Genomic DNA, 13,413 nt, shown 5'->3' with positions numbered 1-13,413 from the left:
AAACGGCCGGCGCCACAAGCCCTCACCAGGTGCTGGGTTGCAGCCAGGCTCCAGCTGACAGCCCAGAAGCCAGAGCCGTCTTCCTCAGGTGGATGCCCGCGTCTGACCCCACACTAGGGGTGGTGTTGGGAGGCAACCTTGTGTTGTGGAAAACACTGGAGTGGAGGAGACCAGGGTCTTGGGCTTCCTGCCACGAACTGCCTACAAGACCTTGATCCAATTACCTTCTCTCTCTCAGCCCAAGTCTTCTCGTCTGTCGGCTGACGCCCCTGAGGACCTGTGCAGAGTTTAGAGTCTAGAAGGCAGAGTTCAGCTTCATCTTTGACATCTTTGCTACATCCTCGATGTAAGTGGTTAAAAGCAAATGACCTCTTTAGAGAATACCTAAATTAAAGATAGACTCTTTCTTGGTGCAAACATAAAACAAAGACAAGACTTTCAGAGGGCTCCCAGCTAGATTGACTGCACACATTTATCTTCTGACATTCTAGCTTGGTGGTTAAGAGGGTCCTGGGGCCACACTGCCTGGGGTTGATTCCTGGCTCTGCCACTTACGACTAACCTGAGGCAACTCTCTGTCCGTTTCTTCATTTGCAAAACAAAGAACTGAGGGAACAGTGGTCAGGTGGCTTCCCCTAGGCCCTGAATACAAGAAACATGGGAAAGAAAACAGCTACCCCTTGAGAGGCTGTGGGAGGCAGCGTCCCCGGGGAAAGTTGGGTTTGGATTTGAACCATGAGGTGAAGGAAGCATCGCAGAGAGGACATCAGGGATGTGGCTGCTGAAGGATGGAGGCAGAAAGCAGGACATACAGAGCGACATGGGTCAGACGTCTCCATGGGAGTCCTGGGCTTGCTACAGGCCCTGGGATAAAGGGTTTGACAAGATGAGTCTACGACTGGATAGGAAGCCATGCCACCTGGAGGTGGGGGAGCTGGGGAGATGTGAGTCTTCCCGGAAACACTCGGGGCTCCTTTCTCACTCTCGCTGAGGCCCGTGGGAGCTCAGAGGCAGGCTGTTCTAGAGTGGACACGCGTAGCCCGAGGGCTTCTTGACAAGCCCATCTTGGAGTGAAGAAATACTGATTTCTTCCTTCAGGCTGGAGACTCTCAGGTAAGAGGAATTCCAGGGGCAATGTGGGCACAGGCTAAGGCAGGCGTCCCCAGACTTTTTACACAGGGGGCCAGTTCACTGTCCCTCAGACCGTTGGAGGGTCACCACATACTGTGCTCCTCTCACTGACCACCCATGAAAGAGGTGCCCCTTCCTGAAGTGCGGTGGGGGGGCCGGATAAATGGCCTCAGGGGGCCACATGCGGCCCGAGGGCCGTAGTTTGGGGACGCCTGCTAAGGCGTCTGTGCACTGACTCAGGTTTACACAGCTGCTGCCGGCAGCTGGGACCATCCACCTCTTCAGGAATGGCTGCCACTCATTTGTTATGACAACGGGTTTCCAGCTATTGTCTGCTGTTGACCTCCCAATATGACAGCTAAACAGTGAAACAAAGCAGGCTAAGTAATGGCAGGGAGAGAAGTCGCCCTGCCCCGCCTGGGTTATACAACTGCCTGGGTGTGGGGAGGGGGGTGCTGATCTGGCCTCTTCAAAAGAAGCGGAAGTAAAGACCCGTGTGTCCACCTGCCTATTACCTACCATGTGGAACCCAGCGAAGGACAGTCCATGGCTCATCAGCTCCCTCACTCCATGACCGATCCTACAATGAATTATTTTTCCTAAAGCAAAGGAGAAACAGAGTATAGATTCTAAAAAAGTATGTGACTCTTATTTTCTGTCCTAGGAAAACAATAGTAAAACCACCTAGGCACTTGGGTACATATTTACATTTATTTACAAAAGTTTCTATGTTAGCAGTAAAAACCATCTTTTGATAAAAAAGCGAGCACCAAGTCATATAATACGCTGATGAGAGTCACACTAATGCTTGTTCTTCGTTAGTGGGTATTTCTTCTTTAAAAAAAACAGCCGCTTCAAGAGTTCTTCGAACATTGTAATAGTCAAGTGAAAAATCCGATGGCTTTTTAGCTTTTAAAATAATTCAGTTATTATGCCATTGGCTTCATCTTCTGTTACCAATCAACTGGAGCTACAAAAAAAAAAAAAATTCATATTATAAAATGCAGTAAATCTGGGCTGCAGACCAGGAGTCCTAATTACCCTCTTATTCTAATGTGAATAGCCTTTTTTTTTGAGGCGGAGTTTCGCTCTTGTTACCCAGGCTGGAGTGCAATGGCACGATCTCGGCTCACCGTAACCTCCGCCTCCTGGGTTCAGGCAATTCTCCTGCCTCAGCCTCCTGAGTAGCTGGGATTACAGGCACGTGCCACCATGCCCAGCTAATTTTTTGTATTTTTAGTAGAGACGGGGTTTCACCATGTTGACCAGGATGGTCTCGATCTCTCGACCTCGTGATCCACCCGCCTTGGCCTCCCAAAGTGCTGAGATTACAGGCTTGAGCCACCGCGCCCAGCGTGAATAGCCTTTTTGTAATAAACTCATCAAAGCCAAGGGAGCTAGGGAGCAGGGATGGAGGGAGAGGGGTCTTGAGCACTCATGGGATACAGCCTGAGTCCCACCTGAAGAACAGCCTTGAGGATGCTGCGCTCAATAGCAGCCCCAAGGCTCCTCCCACCGACTCTTTGAGTAAAACCGAAACAACGGAGCGGACACTGTTAGACCCATAGGTAAACTGTCACCTATTCCTAACAGCCACTTCCTTCTTTGCTACATGAAACTCCTGGGGATGGTTTCCTTCCCACCTCAAACTTCTTTTCCTGTGTAGTCACCTCTGTGGCAGTGACAGAAAAATCTCTGGCTGTCTCAGAGTAAATCAGCCAAAAAACAAAACCACACCCTTGCTTGAGCAAGCCCTCAAACCGAGTTCATTTCCTGCCCTCCCGCCCTCCTGCTAGTCAGCGTATTTCCACGGAGTTCAAAGTCAGACCAGCCCAGAGCTCCCCACACATTCCATCTCATTAAGAATTCATGAGAAATTAGGGCTGTGGTTACAGAGGTGAGGGAAAGGAGAGTAAACTGAACGTTTCCCTCCTTGGGACCCTCAAAAAACATGAAATGGGTGCTGTGGCTTTCTGAGGGAGATTAAAAAAAAGTGAGAAATGTGTTTAAACCAGGTTGGCACACACAGGACCCTTGTAGGGGCAGCTTTCTGCTGGTCTCTGTTCCTCCGCCCTCTGCCTCACTCACCACAAGGCCCCAAGCCCACTTCTCCAGCTTGGCCCCCACCTGAGATCCCACCTGTAAATCTTTCTTCTCAGAGACATAGGACTCCCTGCTTCCTTTTTAATTTGGCTGACTTTGTAATCTGTTTTCTAGATAATGACACAAAAAAATACCTAGGCACTCCGAAATTGCCTACATTGAACTGCCTGGGTGAGAAGTGTGGCATGGTCACTGCCCGTCAGATGTCTGCCATCTACTCATCTGTCCTCTGCTGTTCCTGATTGGGTTTAGTTCTTCCTGGTTCTGCTCTCGTGCAGCTGGGGAAATACTGCATTTGTTCCTGGTTATGCCTGCCCCTTTCTCATCTCCTTCCCTGATCCCCATCTCCACCATACACAGAACCTTTTAACATTTTAATTCAACTTAATTTTTTTGATGCCCAGGCTGATCTCTAACTTCTGGGCTCAAGAAATCCTCCCACTAACTCCTGGGCTCAAGGGATCCTCCCACCTCAGCCTCCCAAGTAGTTGAGACTACTTGGTGTGTGCCACTACACCAGCGTCATAACCCTTTAGTAACAGCTTGGGCTATTCCCCTGGCTGCCACAATGGGTTCTTTAAATTTAAAAATGGGCTGGGTGCGGTGGCTCACGCCTGTAATCCCAGCACTTTGGGAGGCCGAGGCGGGTGGATCATGAGGTCGAGAGATCGAGACCATCCTGGTCAACATGGTGAAACCCCGTCTCTACTAAAAATACAAAAAATTAGCTGGGCATGGTGGCACATGCCTGTAATCCCAGCTACTCAGGAGGCTGAGACAAGAGAATTGCCTGAACCCAGGAAGCAGAGGTTGCGGTGAGCCGAGATCGCGCCATTGCACTCCAGCCTGGGTAACAAGAGCGAAACTCCGTCTCAAAATAAATAAATAAATAAATAAATAAAAATAAAAATGATTATTTACTAAGCAGTAAACACACGTGATGAAGAATTTGAATAGTAACATATACCAAGAAAAGTAAGCTCCTCTCCCACTCTCAGCCCCAAATACTCAGGTCTCTTCCCAGAATGTTACCTTAGGGAGAGGGTCAGTGTTCCCTTCCTAGACTCATCATTCCAAAGCAGTGCTTTTCATGCAAAACGTTCCTGTTCAAGAACCTACAATGGCTGCCATTTCCGTATCACTCCATTTTAATGACCCTGACTTCCAAGGACCTCCTTGCAAATATTCAGTGTCTTTTGCCACTACTTCAACTGCCAGGCAGATCAATCTCACGATCAAATCACAACAGATTTAATTCCCTCTCATATATTTGCCTCTGCTGTTTCTCCCACCTGGAATCCCTTTTCTACTCTACTCTTGTTCTGAAAATGTGGGTCACATCCTAACCCCTCCAAAGCTTCTCTGATGATTCTGGCCTCTGCAATTCCCCTGCACTGGTTGCTCAGCCCTGACCATCGTATCACACATTCTGCCTATCAGCTGTGCTTCCTCAGTCCTTCGAAGAGTTTCTCATGCTCACATGCATCCACTCTCACTCCCTGGTGTGGACACAAGCTTCCTGTGGGAGGAGCCCTATTATATGCTTTCTCTGAATCCCACACAATGTCTAGCCGCACGAGGTACTCTGACCCCACACCATCAGCCAGCACAGTGCCTGGCATCACATAATCTCCACAATGTTTGTTTGATGAAAGGAACAGATGAAGGAGTGAGTTCTGGAATGCCCATCCCCTTTCCCCATGGCCCTGGCTGATGCCCCCACCACTGATCCCCGTCATTGGTGGTGACGACGCCTCCCCCATCCACTCAGGCTTCCCCTCTACTGTAACCACCTAGATCTCAGCAGAGACCCGACTTGGCTTTTGCCCTCACCTGGTGTTCAAGCACGTTGCTCAGATCTGAAATGCCCTCCTCTGACCACAAGCCTGGAGGTCCCTACCTCTCCCACCTCACCTCATCTACAGCTACTTGGTTCCTCTCTGCCCAGCGTCCTGGACCATCAGCTCCTCAGGGCCTTGGGTCCTCCCAGCTTGGGCCTGTGGCCAGCTGAGCTGCCCTTTAGACTCCCTTGACCCCAGGCCTCCTGCCATAGCTGGTTTCCCCCAATAAACTAAGCATTGTTCCACATGGCACCTAAGAAGAAAGGACACCTCGTAGCCCATCCATCTGTCCCACCTCACCTCGGCCCTTGCTGCTGCTTAGCCATCCTCTCTTCATCCCTGCACTGACCACAGCAACTGACTCAACAAAACCAAAGGTCCTAACCCCTCACCCACTTCCTCGTGTCTGCAGCTTTAATAAGTAGTCTCCTCCCTCAGAGCCTCTAATCCGGGGCTCCCTTGGCTCTGATCCTAGACTTTGCTTCCCCAGTCCTGCCTCCTCTGCCTCTTCCTACCACCCTAGGGCATCTGGCTTTTCTTTCTTGGTGACCTCAGGTGCTCATGGCATCAATTACTGTCCAGATGAAGAGGCTCCCCAATCTGTAACTATAGCCTGCAGCTCACATCTCCAATTCTGTGCATGGACATCACTACCCAAGTAATACACCAGCACCCTAAACTCAACCTGTCAAAGCAAAAATTTGTAATTTTCCTTCCCAAGCAGGATTCCTGTGTGACTCCTCTGCTACACTTGGTCCCGTTGCTTTGATTTCTCTTGAGTGGTAATAGTAACAATAATCATAATGGCTAACATTTCTTGAACACTATTATAAGCCAGCCACTATTGTAAGTATTTTACTTATATTAATATATTTTGACACAGTTATTTCTATGTTATTATCTATGCTATCATTGCTATTTCTATATTATCATTATGCCCATTTCCCAAAGAAGACAACCAAGGCAATGAGAGTTTAAGTGACTTGTCCAAGGACTGCGAGACATGGAGCTGGCATTTGAACCAGGGAGTTTGGCACCAGAGCCTGCACTGCCAGAGGAAAGTTTTGCTAACAGGACCTCTGCCGTTTCTCCCAAACCCAGCCCTGTATATTACGTTCTGCCACCATCACCCTGACTCAGGCGCTCTTCTCTGCTTGGCTGGATTATCTCATTACTCCACCAACCAGTGTCCTTATCTCATCTATTAATTCGTCCTATGCTTCGCCAGCAGGGTGATCTTACTAAAGCGTAGTTCTGCTAGAAAACTCTGCGTTTCTCCCCAAGAATGACCCACAGCCTCTCTCAATGTCTCCGCTTGGCCCAACCTGACGGCCCAGCCCCATCTTTCTCTAAACTCTTAACACTTGCTGCTCCAAAGAGGATGGCTTGCCACCTCTCCTGCCCGTCACACCCTGGGCCTTAACTCTTCCCCTCATCCCTCAACACCCAGCTCGTTCCTTTGCCTGCTGACCACCAGTGGGATCTGCCAGAAGCGGGCCTCCTGGAGCATCCTATGGCAGTTTACCAAACCAACATTGCTGCTAAGTGCGTTTGTGTCTTCTTTTATTTGTGACTACAGGCCCAGCTCTGACCCTGGCTCCTGAAGTGAACTCAATATCTGATCCAACTTTTCTTGGGATGGGAGGTGGAGGGAGTGTACTATAGTGGTTAACAGTATAACTCTCAGAGTCCAAAGACCTAGATTTAAATCCCAGCCCACCACTTACTAGCAATGTGACCTTGATAAATCATTTGACTTCTATGAGTCTCGTGTGCACTGTCTCTAAGCAAGGGGTATGATACTCTTGCAGGGCTCATTGGGAGGGTTCCCGGAGACAATATATAGAGAGTGGCTAGTGTGGTCACAGCACACAGTTGGTACTTAATACACTATGATCAGTATATCTGCTGATGTTACTTCATATGACTGTACAAGGCAGCCAGCAGATGAGTAGACTCTGGCTTCCCAACTAACGGGCAGCTACAGCAGGGCTGCTCTTGTTCTGGCACACAGTGCACAGCCTGCAGGGTACTTACCTGTTTCTGTCTGTCTGTCTGCCACATTTCAAAATACCTGAAAATGAAGAAATTGTCCTTTCAGTTGAAGAACTGAAAAGGAAAGCTGAAATGTGGGGTTACTGACTGCCTATTAGAGGCCTAAATCTGGAAAACTAACCCAGGGCCCCGTCAGCCTGGGATTTCCTGCTATCCTATGTGTTTAAATCAAATTGGCTACAGAGCTGGTCCAAAGAGTTGTTCAAAAATCGGTCAGAACATGATAAGAAACCACATGCAAACACTGTTGACAAAATGGCTAATTTTTCCTTGTGCATGAGACTGAGGCTAGAATGGTTTGGACTAGTGCTGTCCAGTAGAAATATAATGCAAGCCACATCAGCAATTCAAAATGTTTGGTAACCACATTACAACGTTACAAAAAAAAGGTATATTTTAATATTTTATTTAGCATAAGGTGTCAAAAGCATAAAATTATTTCAATTATGTACTCAATATAAACATCTTCGAATGAAATATTTTACATTCTCCCACACATGGTCTTAGAAACATACTGCTTTACACTCACAGCACATCATAATTTGGACTCCCACATTTCAAGTGCTCCACAGCCACATGCAGCTCATGGCTACTCTTTTAGATATTAGGACAGTGCTCCCACACAGGCATGCATCGGTTTCCTGCCCACAGGGCATCCACGTACCCCACACCTATGCTAGGGGTGCAGAAGCCTAGTCAATAGAGTTGACTAGAGCTTATAAAACTGTCTGTCATCTACAGCTAGGCAGCTGGAGCTGTTTCAACCCTTTTTTCTGAAGGTTCCATGCCAAACATCTCACTATTTCCCAAATAAAGACTTTAAGGTTGCTTGAAGGTTGAGATACTTGCTGAGAAGTTTCGTTTTTGTGTTTTGAAACAGGGTCTGACTTCATCACCCAGGCTGGAGTGCTGTGGCACAATCTCAGCTCATTGCAACCTCCACCTCCCTCCCGCCTTAGCCTCCTGAGTAGCTGGGACTATAGGCGTGCACCACCAGGCCTGGCTAAATTTTGTATTTTTTTTTTTTTTATAAAGATGGGGTTTCACCATGTTGTCCAGGCAGGTTTCAAACTTCTAGGCTCAAGTGATGCACCCACATAAACCTCTCAACGTGCTGGGATTACAGGCATGAGCCACCATGCCAGGCCTCCAAATTGTTTTTTTAGAATAATTTTTTTTTTTCAGATTATCTAGGGCTAACAGTACCGACTATTAGAGTAATTTTCTGTATATTGAATGATCCTTTTTTTTTTTTTTTAAGTTAATCAACCAATTGTTTTGAAGTTCTATGTAAACTCAGTGCCACTTCTCCTTAGTTCAGGCACCCTGGGTTAGTTCTTTTTTTTTCTTTTTTCTTTTTTCTTTTTTTTTTGAGACAGAGTTTCACTCTTGTTACCCAGGCTGGAGTACAATGGCGTGATCTCGGCTCACCGCAACCTCTGCCTCCTGGGTTCAGGCAATTCTCCTGTCTCAGCCTCCTAAGTAGCTGGGATTACAGGCACATGCCACCATGCCCAGCTAATTTTTGTATTTCTAGTAGAGACGGGGTTTCACCATGTTGACCAGGATGGTCTCGATCTCTTGACCTCGTGATCCACCCGCCTCGGCCTCCCAAAGTGCTGGGATTACAGGTGTAAGCCACCGTGCCTGGCTGGGTTAGTTCTTTAACTGAGATTTACAACAATGCTGAGTGGAAAATGATTTTGGTTTCTGAGAACCAACCCGCTCAGGAGATGACTAACTATAATACTGCTATTTGGGGATTAAAATGCATTTTTTTTTTTAAATTTGAGCTCCCAAAATATTTTATGCATTGGTAGTAACTGAAAACTTTCTTCAGCTGATATATTGTTTAGTGGAGAGTCAACTGACTGATAATCTACTATTTAGGGATGGATTTTCATGGTATTTACAACTTATAATATGAAAATGTTATCCTCAGGAAATTATATTTAGCACCAATATCCCAAAATAGTTTAGGTCTGCACTGACCAAGAAAATTTTCTGCAGTGATAAGATTATTCCTTATCTGGGCTATCCAGTATGGCAGCCACTAGCCAGATGTAGGTACTGAGCACCTAAAATGTGGTTAGTAAAACTGAGGAATGAATCTTAAATTTAGCATTATTTCATCTTAAAATTTTATATTTAAATAATCATATGTGGCTAACTGGCTACTATTCTAAACAGTGCAGGTCTAGGGAAACTGAAATCTAGTTTACAAACCTGGTTCAAGACACAATGGATCCTAGATGCTATCACTTGTAGAAAGTTTTCTCTTTGGCATTCCCTGTGGGACTGACAAGTTAGCCTGGCATATTTCCTTTTGGGTGAAGGCTGATATGGAAACTGCTGTGGCATGAAGAATATCTGCTCTTCAGATTTACAGCCTGGTCCCTGTCCTTTGGGATTTAAGAGGCATTACTCATCACCAGAAATGAATAAGCTGGGAATAGGTTATCAATTCTCCAAGCTCTATAACTGGCCCAAGATTGCTGGGGGACTGAGAAAGGCTCAGGAAGTAATACAAGCATAATTACTTGTATTACATAAGTCACTACACTCAACCAAAACTCCTTTCCTACCTGGAAGGCCCATCCATGCTATATGACATGAAAATTATAAAGGTGGCAACCTAAAGAGGTCTTTAGCAAACTCTGACTTGGAGACCAGAAGTTTGACTATATTTTAAAGCATATCACAGATAAAAGGAGGCTATGCAACAGGTCCAAGATGTGTTCCCAGGCCTTGTAAAGCTCTCTGTGGCCCAAGGATTCATTCTATCTTAAGATAACACAGAATCTTTGGAGGAGCCTAGCGTACTCAGCGATCCCACACACAAATAAAGCAAAAAAGTTTTTGTTTCTTTTCAAATGTCTAAAATTTCAAACTTTGTTTTCATCCTTAAAGTATTCTCTGGCCTTTGAAAAACAAATGCACGTTTAAAAACGATTTTGTTTTAAAAAGCATACATACCTCTCATATACAGCATAGTACATGTTGTAATTATAATTGCTCCTAATAGTGATAGTATAAACATATATCTGTTCCTTGAATGACCTGTAAAAAACAAAAAACAAAAAACAAAAAAACTCACTCAACTAATTGAACTAATCAAAATAGATCCTCCTTATTTGCAGATTCCACCTTACAATTTGCTTATTTTGTTGAAATTTATTTGTAATCCACGAATCATTATCCACAGTAGTCATTCTCAGACATAAGAACAGTGATGAAAACTTTGAGTCACCCAATAAGCAGATTCCTAGCAGAGGTGGGAAAAGGTGAAGCTCTTCCTTCTTGTTTCAGCTCTTACACTGTTAACAACTGTCCTATTTGCAGTCTATTTAGTGGAATAATTTTGCATTTTTATGCTTTTTTATTGGTGATTTTACTATTTTGAATGGTCCCAAAGTATGGCGTAGATGTACTGACAGGAGCTCCTAAGTGCAAGGCTGCAATGTGCCTTGCAGATAAAATAGGTGTATTAGATAAGCTTCACTTAGGCATGAGTTATAGTGCTGCTGGCTATGAGTTCAACGTTAATAAATCAACACTATATATTAAGGTTTATTTAAACAGAAGTATACATAAAACAGATCATTAACAAAAATGTTGTGACTAGAGGCTCACAGGAACCCACCCCTGTATTTTTCCCCCCAGGAACATTAGTTCAGTACTTGTTATTTCAGTGTTTAATTTGACTCTGTAGCAAACTACTATGAATAACAAGATTCGACTATTTCTAAATGAACTTATATGCAGAAGTGTGGTACATTCCAGTGTTATTTATTATTTATTATTATTTTATTTTACTTTTTTTTTTTTTGAGACAGTCTCTTTCTGTTGCTGAGGCTGGAGCGCAGTGGCATGATCTTGGCTCACTGCAACTTTCGCCTCCTGAGTTCAAGCAATTCTCCTGCCTCAGCCTCCTGAGTAGCTGGGATTACAGGCGCCCACCACCATGCCTGGCTAATTTTTGTATTTTTAGTAGAGATGGGGTTTCACCACATTGGCCAGGCTTGTCTGGAACTCTGGACCTCAAATGATCCACCTGTCTCAGCCTCCAAAGTGCTGGAATTACAGGTGTGAGCCACCGTGCCCAGCCTTTTTTAATAAAAGAAGCAAATATTCCACTAGAAGGTTTGTTTCTAACCATCTCATACTGCCAGTGGAAGCAGAACTTGGCGTCATGTTTGGTAGGGCAATTCTGGCAGTATACAACAAGCCTTAAAAATATTTATTGGCCGGGTGTGGTGGCTCACACCTATAATCCCAGCACTTTGGGAGGCCAAGGCGGGTGGACCACAAGGTCAAGCGATTAAGACCATTTTGGCCAACATGGTGAAACCCCATCTCTACCAAAAATAAAAAAATTAGCTGGGCATGGTGGCGGGTGCCTGTAGTCCCAGCTACTCGGGAGGCTGAGGCAGGAGAATTGCTTGAACCCGGGAGGGGGAGGTTGCAGTGAGCTGAGATCATGTCATTGCACTCCAGCCTGGCACCTGGTGACAGAGTGAGACTCTGTCTCAAAAAAAAAAAAAAAAACACGAAAATTATCATGAAGCATCTAGGCCTTATACTAAGTCATGTGCCTACGGTCTCACTAAGTTATTACAATGTTGGGCAAGTGCCTTAACCTCTCAGTGCCTCCATTTTCTCATGCACTGTTCTTAAGTGCAGGTATCCTATGAGTTAAGTATATTTATATGCATGGGATAACTATATGTGGGACAAATAAATATACTTATCTCATGGGGTAGCTGCACTTAAGAACAGCTGTTACATACTGTCATTAACCTATTAAGTAGATGTCATTGGTATTTCTATTAATGTCTTGTGACTCTGCAATTCCATTTCTAAGATGTTATCCTGGGGAAACTATCAATGATGCATCCTTCTTCTCCCCGCAAAAAGTCACAAAGACATTTACTGCAGCCTTACTTAATACACTATAAGGCAAAAACAACCTGAGTGTCTTCAACAAAAAACTGTGGTATGTTCACAAGGTAAACTCTATCCAGCTATTGAAAATCCAAAATCAGAGTACACAATACACTAAGAGCAATATGACATGGATATGGGAAAGGAAGGGACAGGAGGAGAAAGAGAAAATGAATGAATAAATGAGAGTAAGAATAAGATCACTTACTTTCCTTTTATTAGGAACACAGGTGTGCTAGAACAAATAGGCAGTCACCTACTGGTCAGATTTGAGAAGACCCTGGCCAGAAACTGCTAGGTACCCCCAAACATCATTTTCCCTTCTTTAGTAGCAGAATTCAGATTTCTTTGGCAATAATACTCACTAAGTAGTGTTGCATACTTCCCTCAGGTGGTGTATGATGCCTGCTTGCTTTTCTTTCCACGATGTCAATGTCATTGAAGATCATTGTCTAGAGCCATAATTTCATCAAGGGTTTGCAAAGTGGTTTAATCTATCATTCCTTCTTTACTAACTACAATCTTCACGTAAAGATAAATTGCCCCTCATCAACAATATGGTTACTCTGAGGTTCCGTTTTTATAGGAAAAGCAGTGTTTGATTCTCTTTCTTTACCGTTTTCAAGATAATGAGTTGGCTCCCAAGCATTCTCTAGACATAACCAATGAGTTTTTAAATTTGTTTTTAGTACTATTATGAACTCATGAACTAAGCACAATTGATGTGTTTCAATCTACTGAAGTTGTTATTCTTATTGATGCTCCAATTGCCTCATTTTTGGCCTGTGGGAACCTCTTCAGAGTAGCTCCTGAGTCCTGCTATAACATCATAGTAAGTCTTTTTGATAGATTTCTTGTTATGCAGTAAAATAAGATATTCAAGCCTCATTATAATGCATTCCATGCTCCAGATATGGAATCAGCCAACTGTTCCAAAGGCTCTGGTTCATTTTCATGGGAAATGGTAATTAGATACCATAATCTGGGTTAAGGTGGCCAATCATCCTGGTTTTCCTCAAACTGAGGAGTTTCCTGGGATGTGAAATTTGGGTGCTGAAACTGGAAAGGTTAGGCACACCAGGAAACACTGGTCACTCAGATCTGGTTCCAAGAACCAAGAAGCATGCAAATTGCTGTGGGATTGGCTCCTGTTTCTGGAACATTTCAATGGACAGACCAGGAAATACATGATTTTTTAAGAGACAAAATATATTAATGGGTCATGCTGACATTATGATGAACCCTATTCAGTTGCTAGGATTCAATGATTTTTGGCTAGAGAAATGGCAATTTCATATGGTTTAAATTAATACCTTTAACTAAATCTAGGGCTACAGTT

General features: G+C 44.6%; 1 protein-coding gene across 4 annotated transcripts in view; it reads right to left on the bottom strand.

Moving 5' to 3' along the window:
* Positions 1 to 1,804: 1,804 nt before the first annotated feature.
* Positions 1,805 to 13,413, bottom strand: part of CD58 (CD58 molecule) — a 60,950-nt gene continuing 49,341 nt past the window's right edge. For 3 of the 4 annotated variants that reach the window (XM_039460845.2, XM_074381210.1, XM_010344065.3), the window contains 3 exons: positions 10,107 to 10,190; positions 7,113 to 7,149; positions 1,805 to 2,101 (listed from right to left, as the gene is read on the bottom strand). In XM_039460845.2, coding sequence (XP_039316779.1) covers positions 2,092 to 2,101; positions 7,113 to 7,149; positions 10,107 to 10,190 — 131 coding nt within the window. In that variant the 3' untranslated portion in view covers positions 1,805 to 2,091. The remainder of the gene's footprint in view (positions 2,102 to 7,112; positions 7,150 to 10,106; positions 10,191 to 13,413) is intronic. The other variant, XM_010344066.3, reaches the window with a different exon arrangement.

This window comes from Saimiri boliviensis, chromosome 11, assembly GCF_048565385.1.
Source record: "Saimiri boliviensis isolate mSaiBol1 chromosome 11, mSaiBol1.pri, whole genome shotgun sequence".
NCBI classification, from domain to species: Eukaryota; Metazoa; Chordata; class Mammalia; order Primates; family Cebidae; genus Saimiri; species Saimiri boliviensis.
The sequence above is the reverse complement of the archived record's forward strand: the minus strand, read 5'-3'. Positions and strand labels throughout refer to the sequence as shown.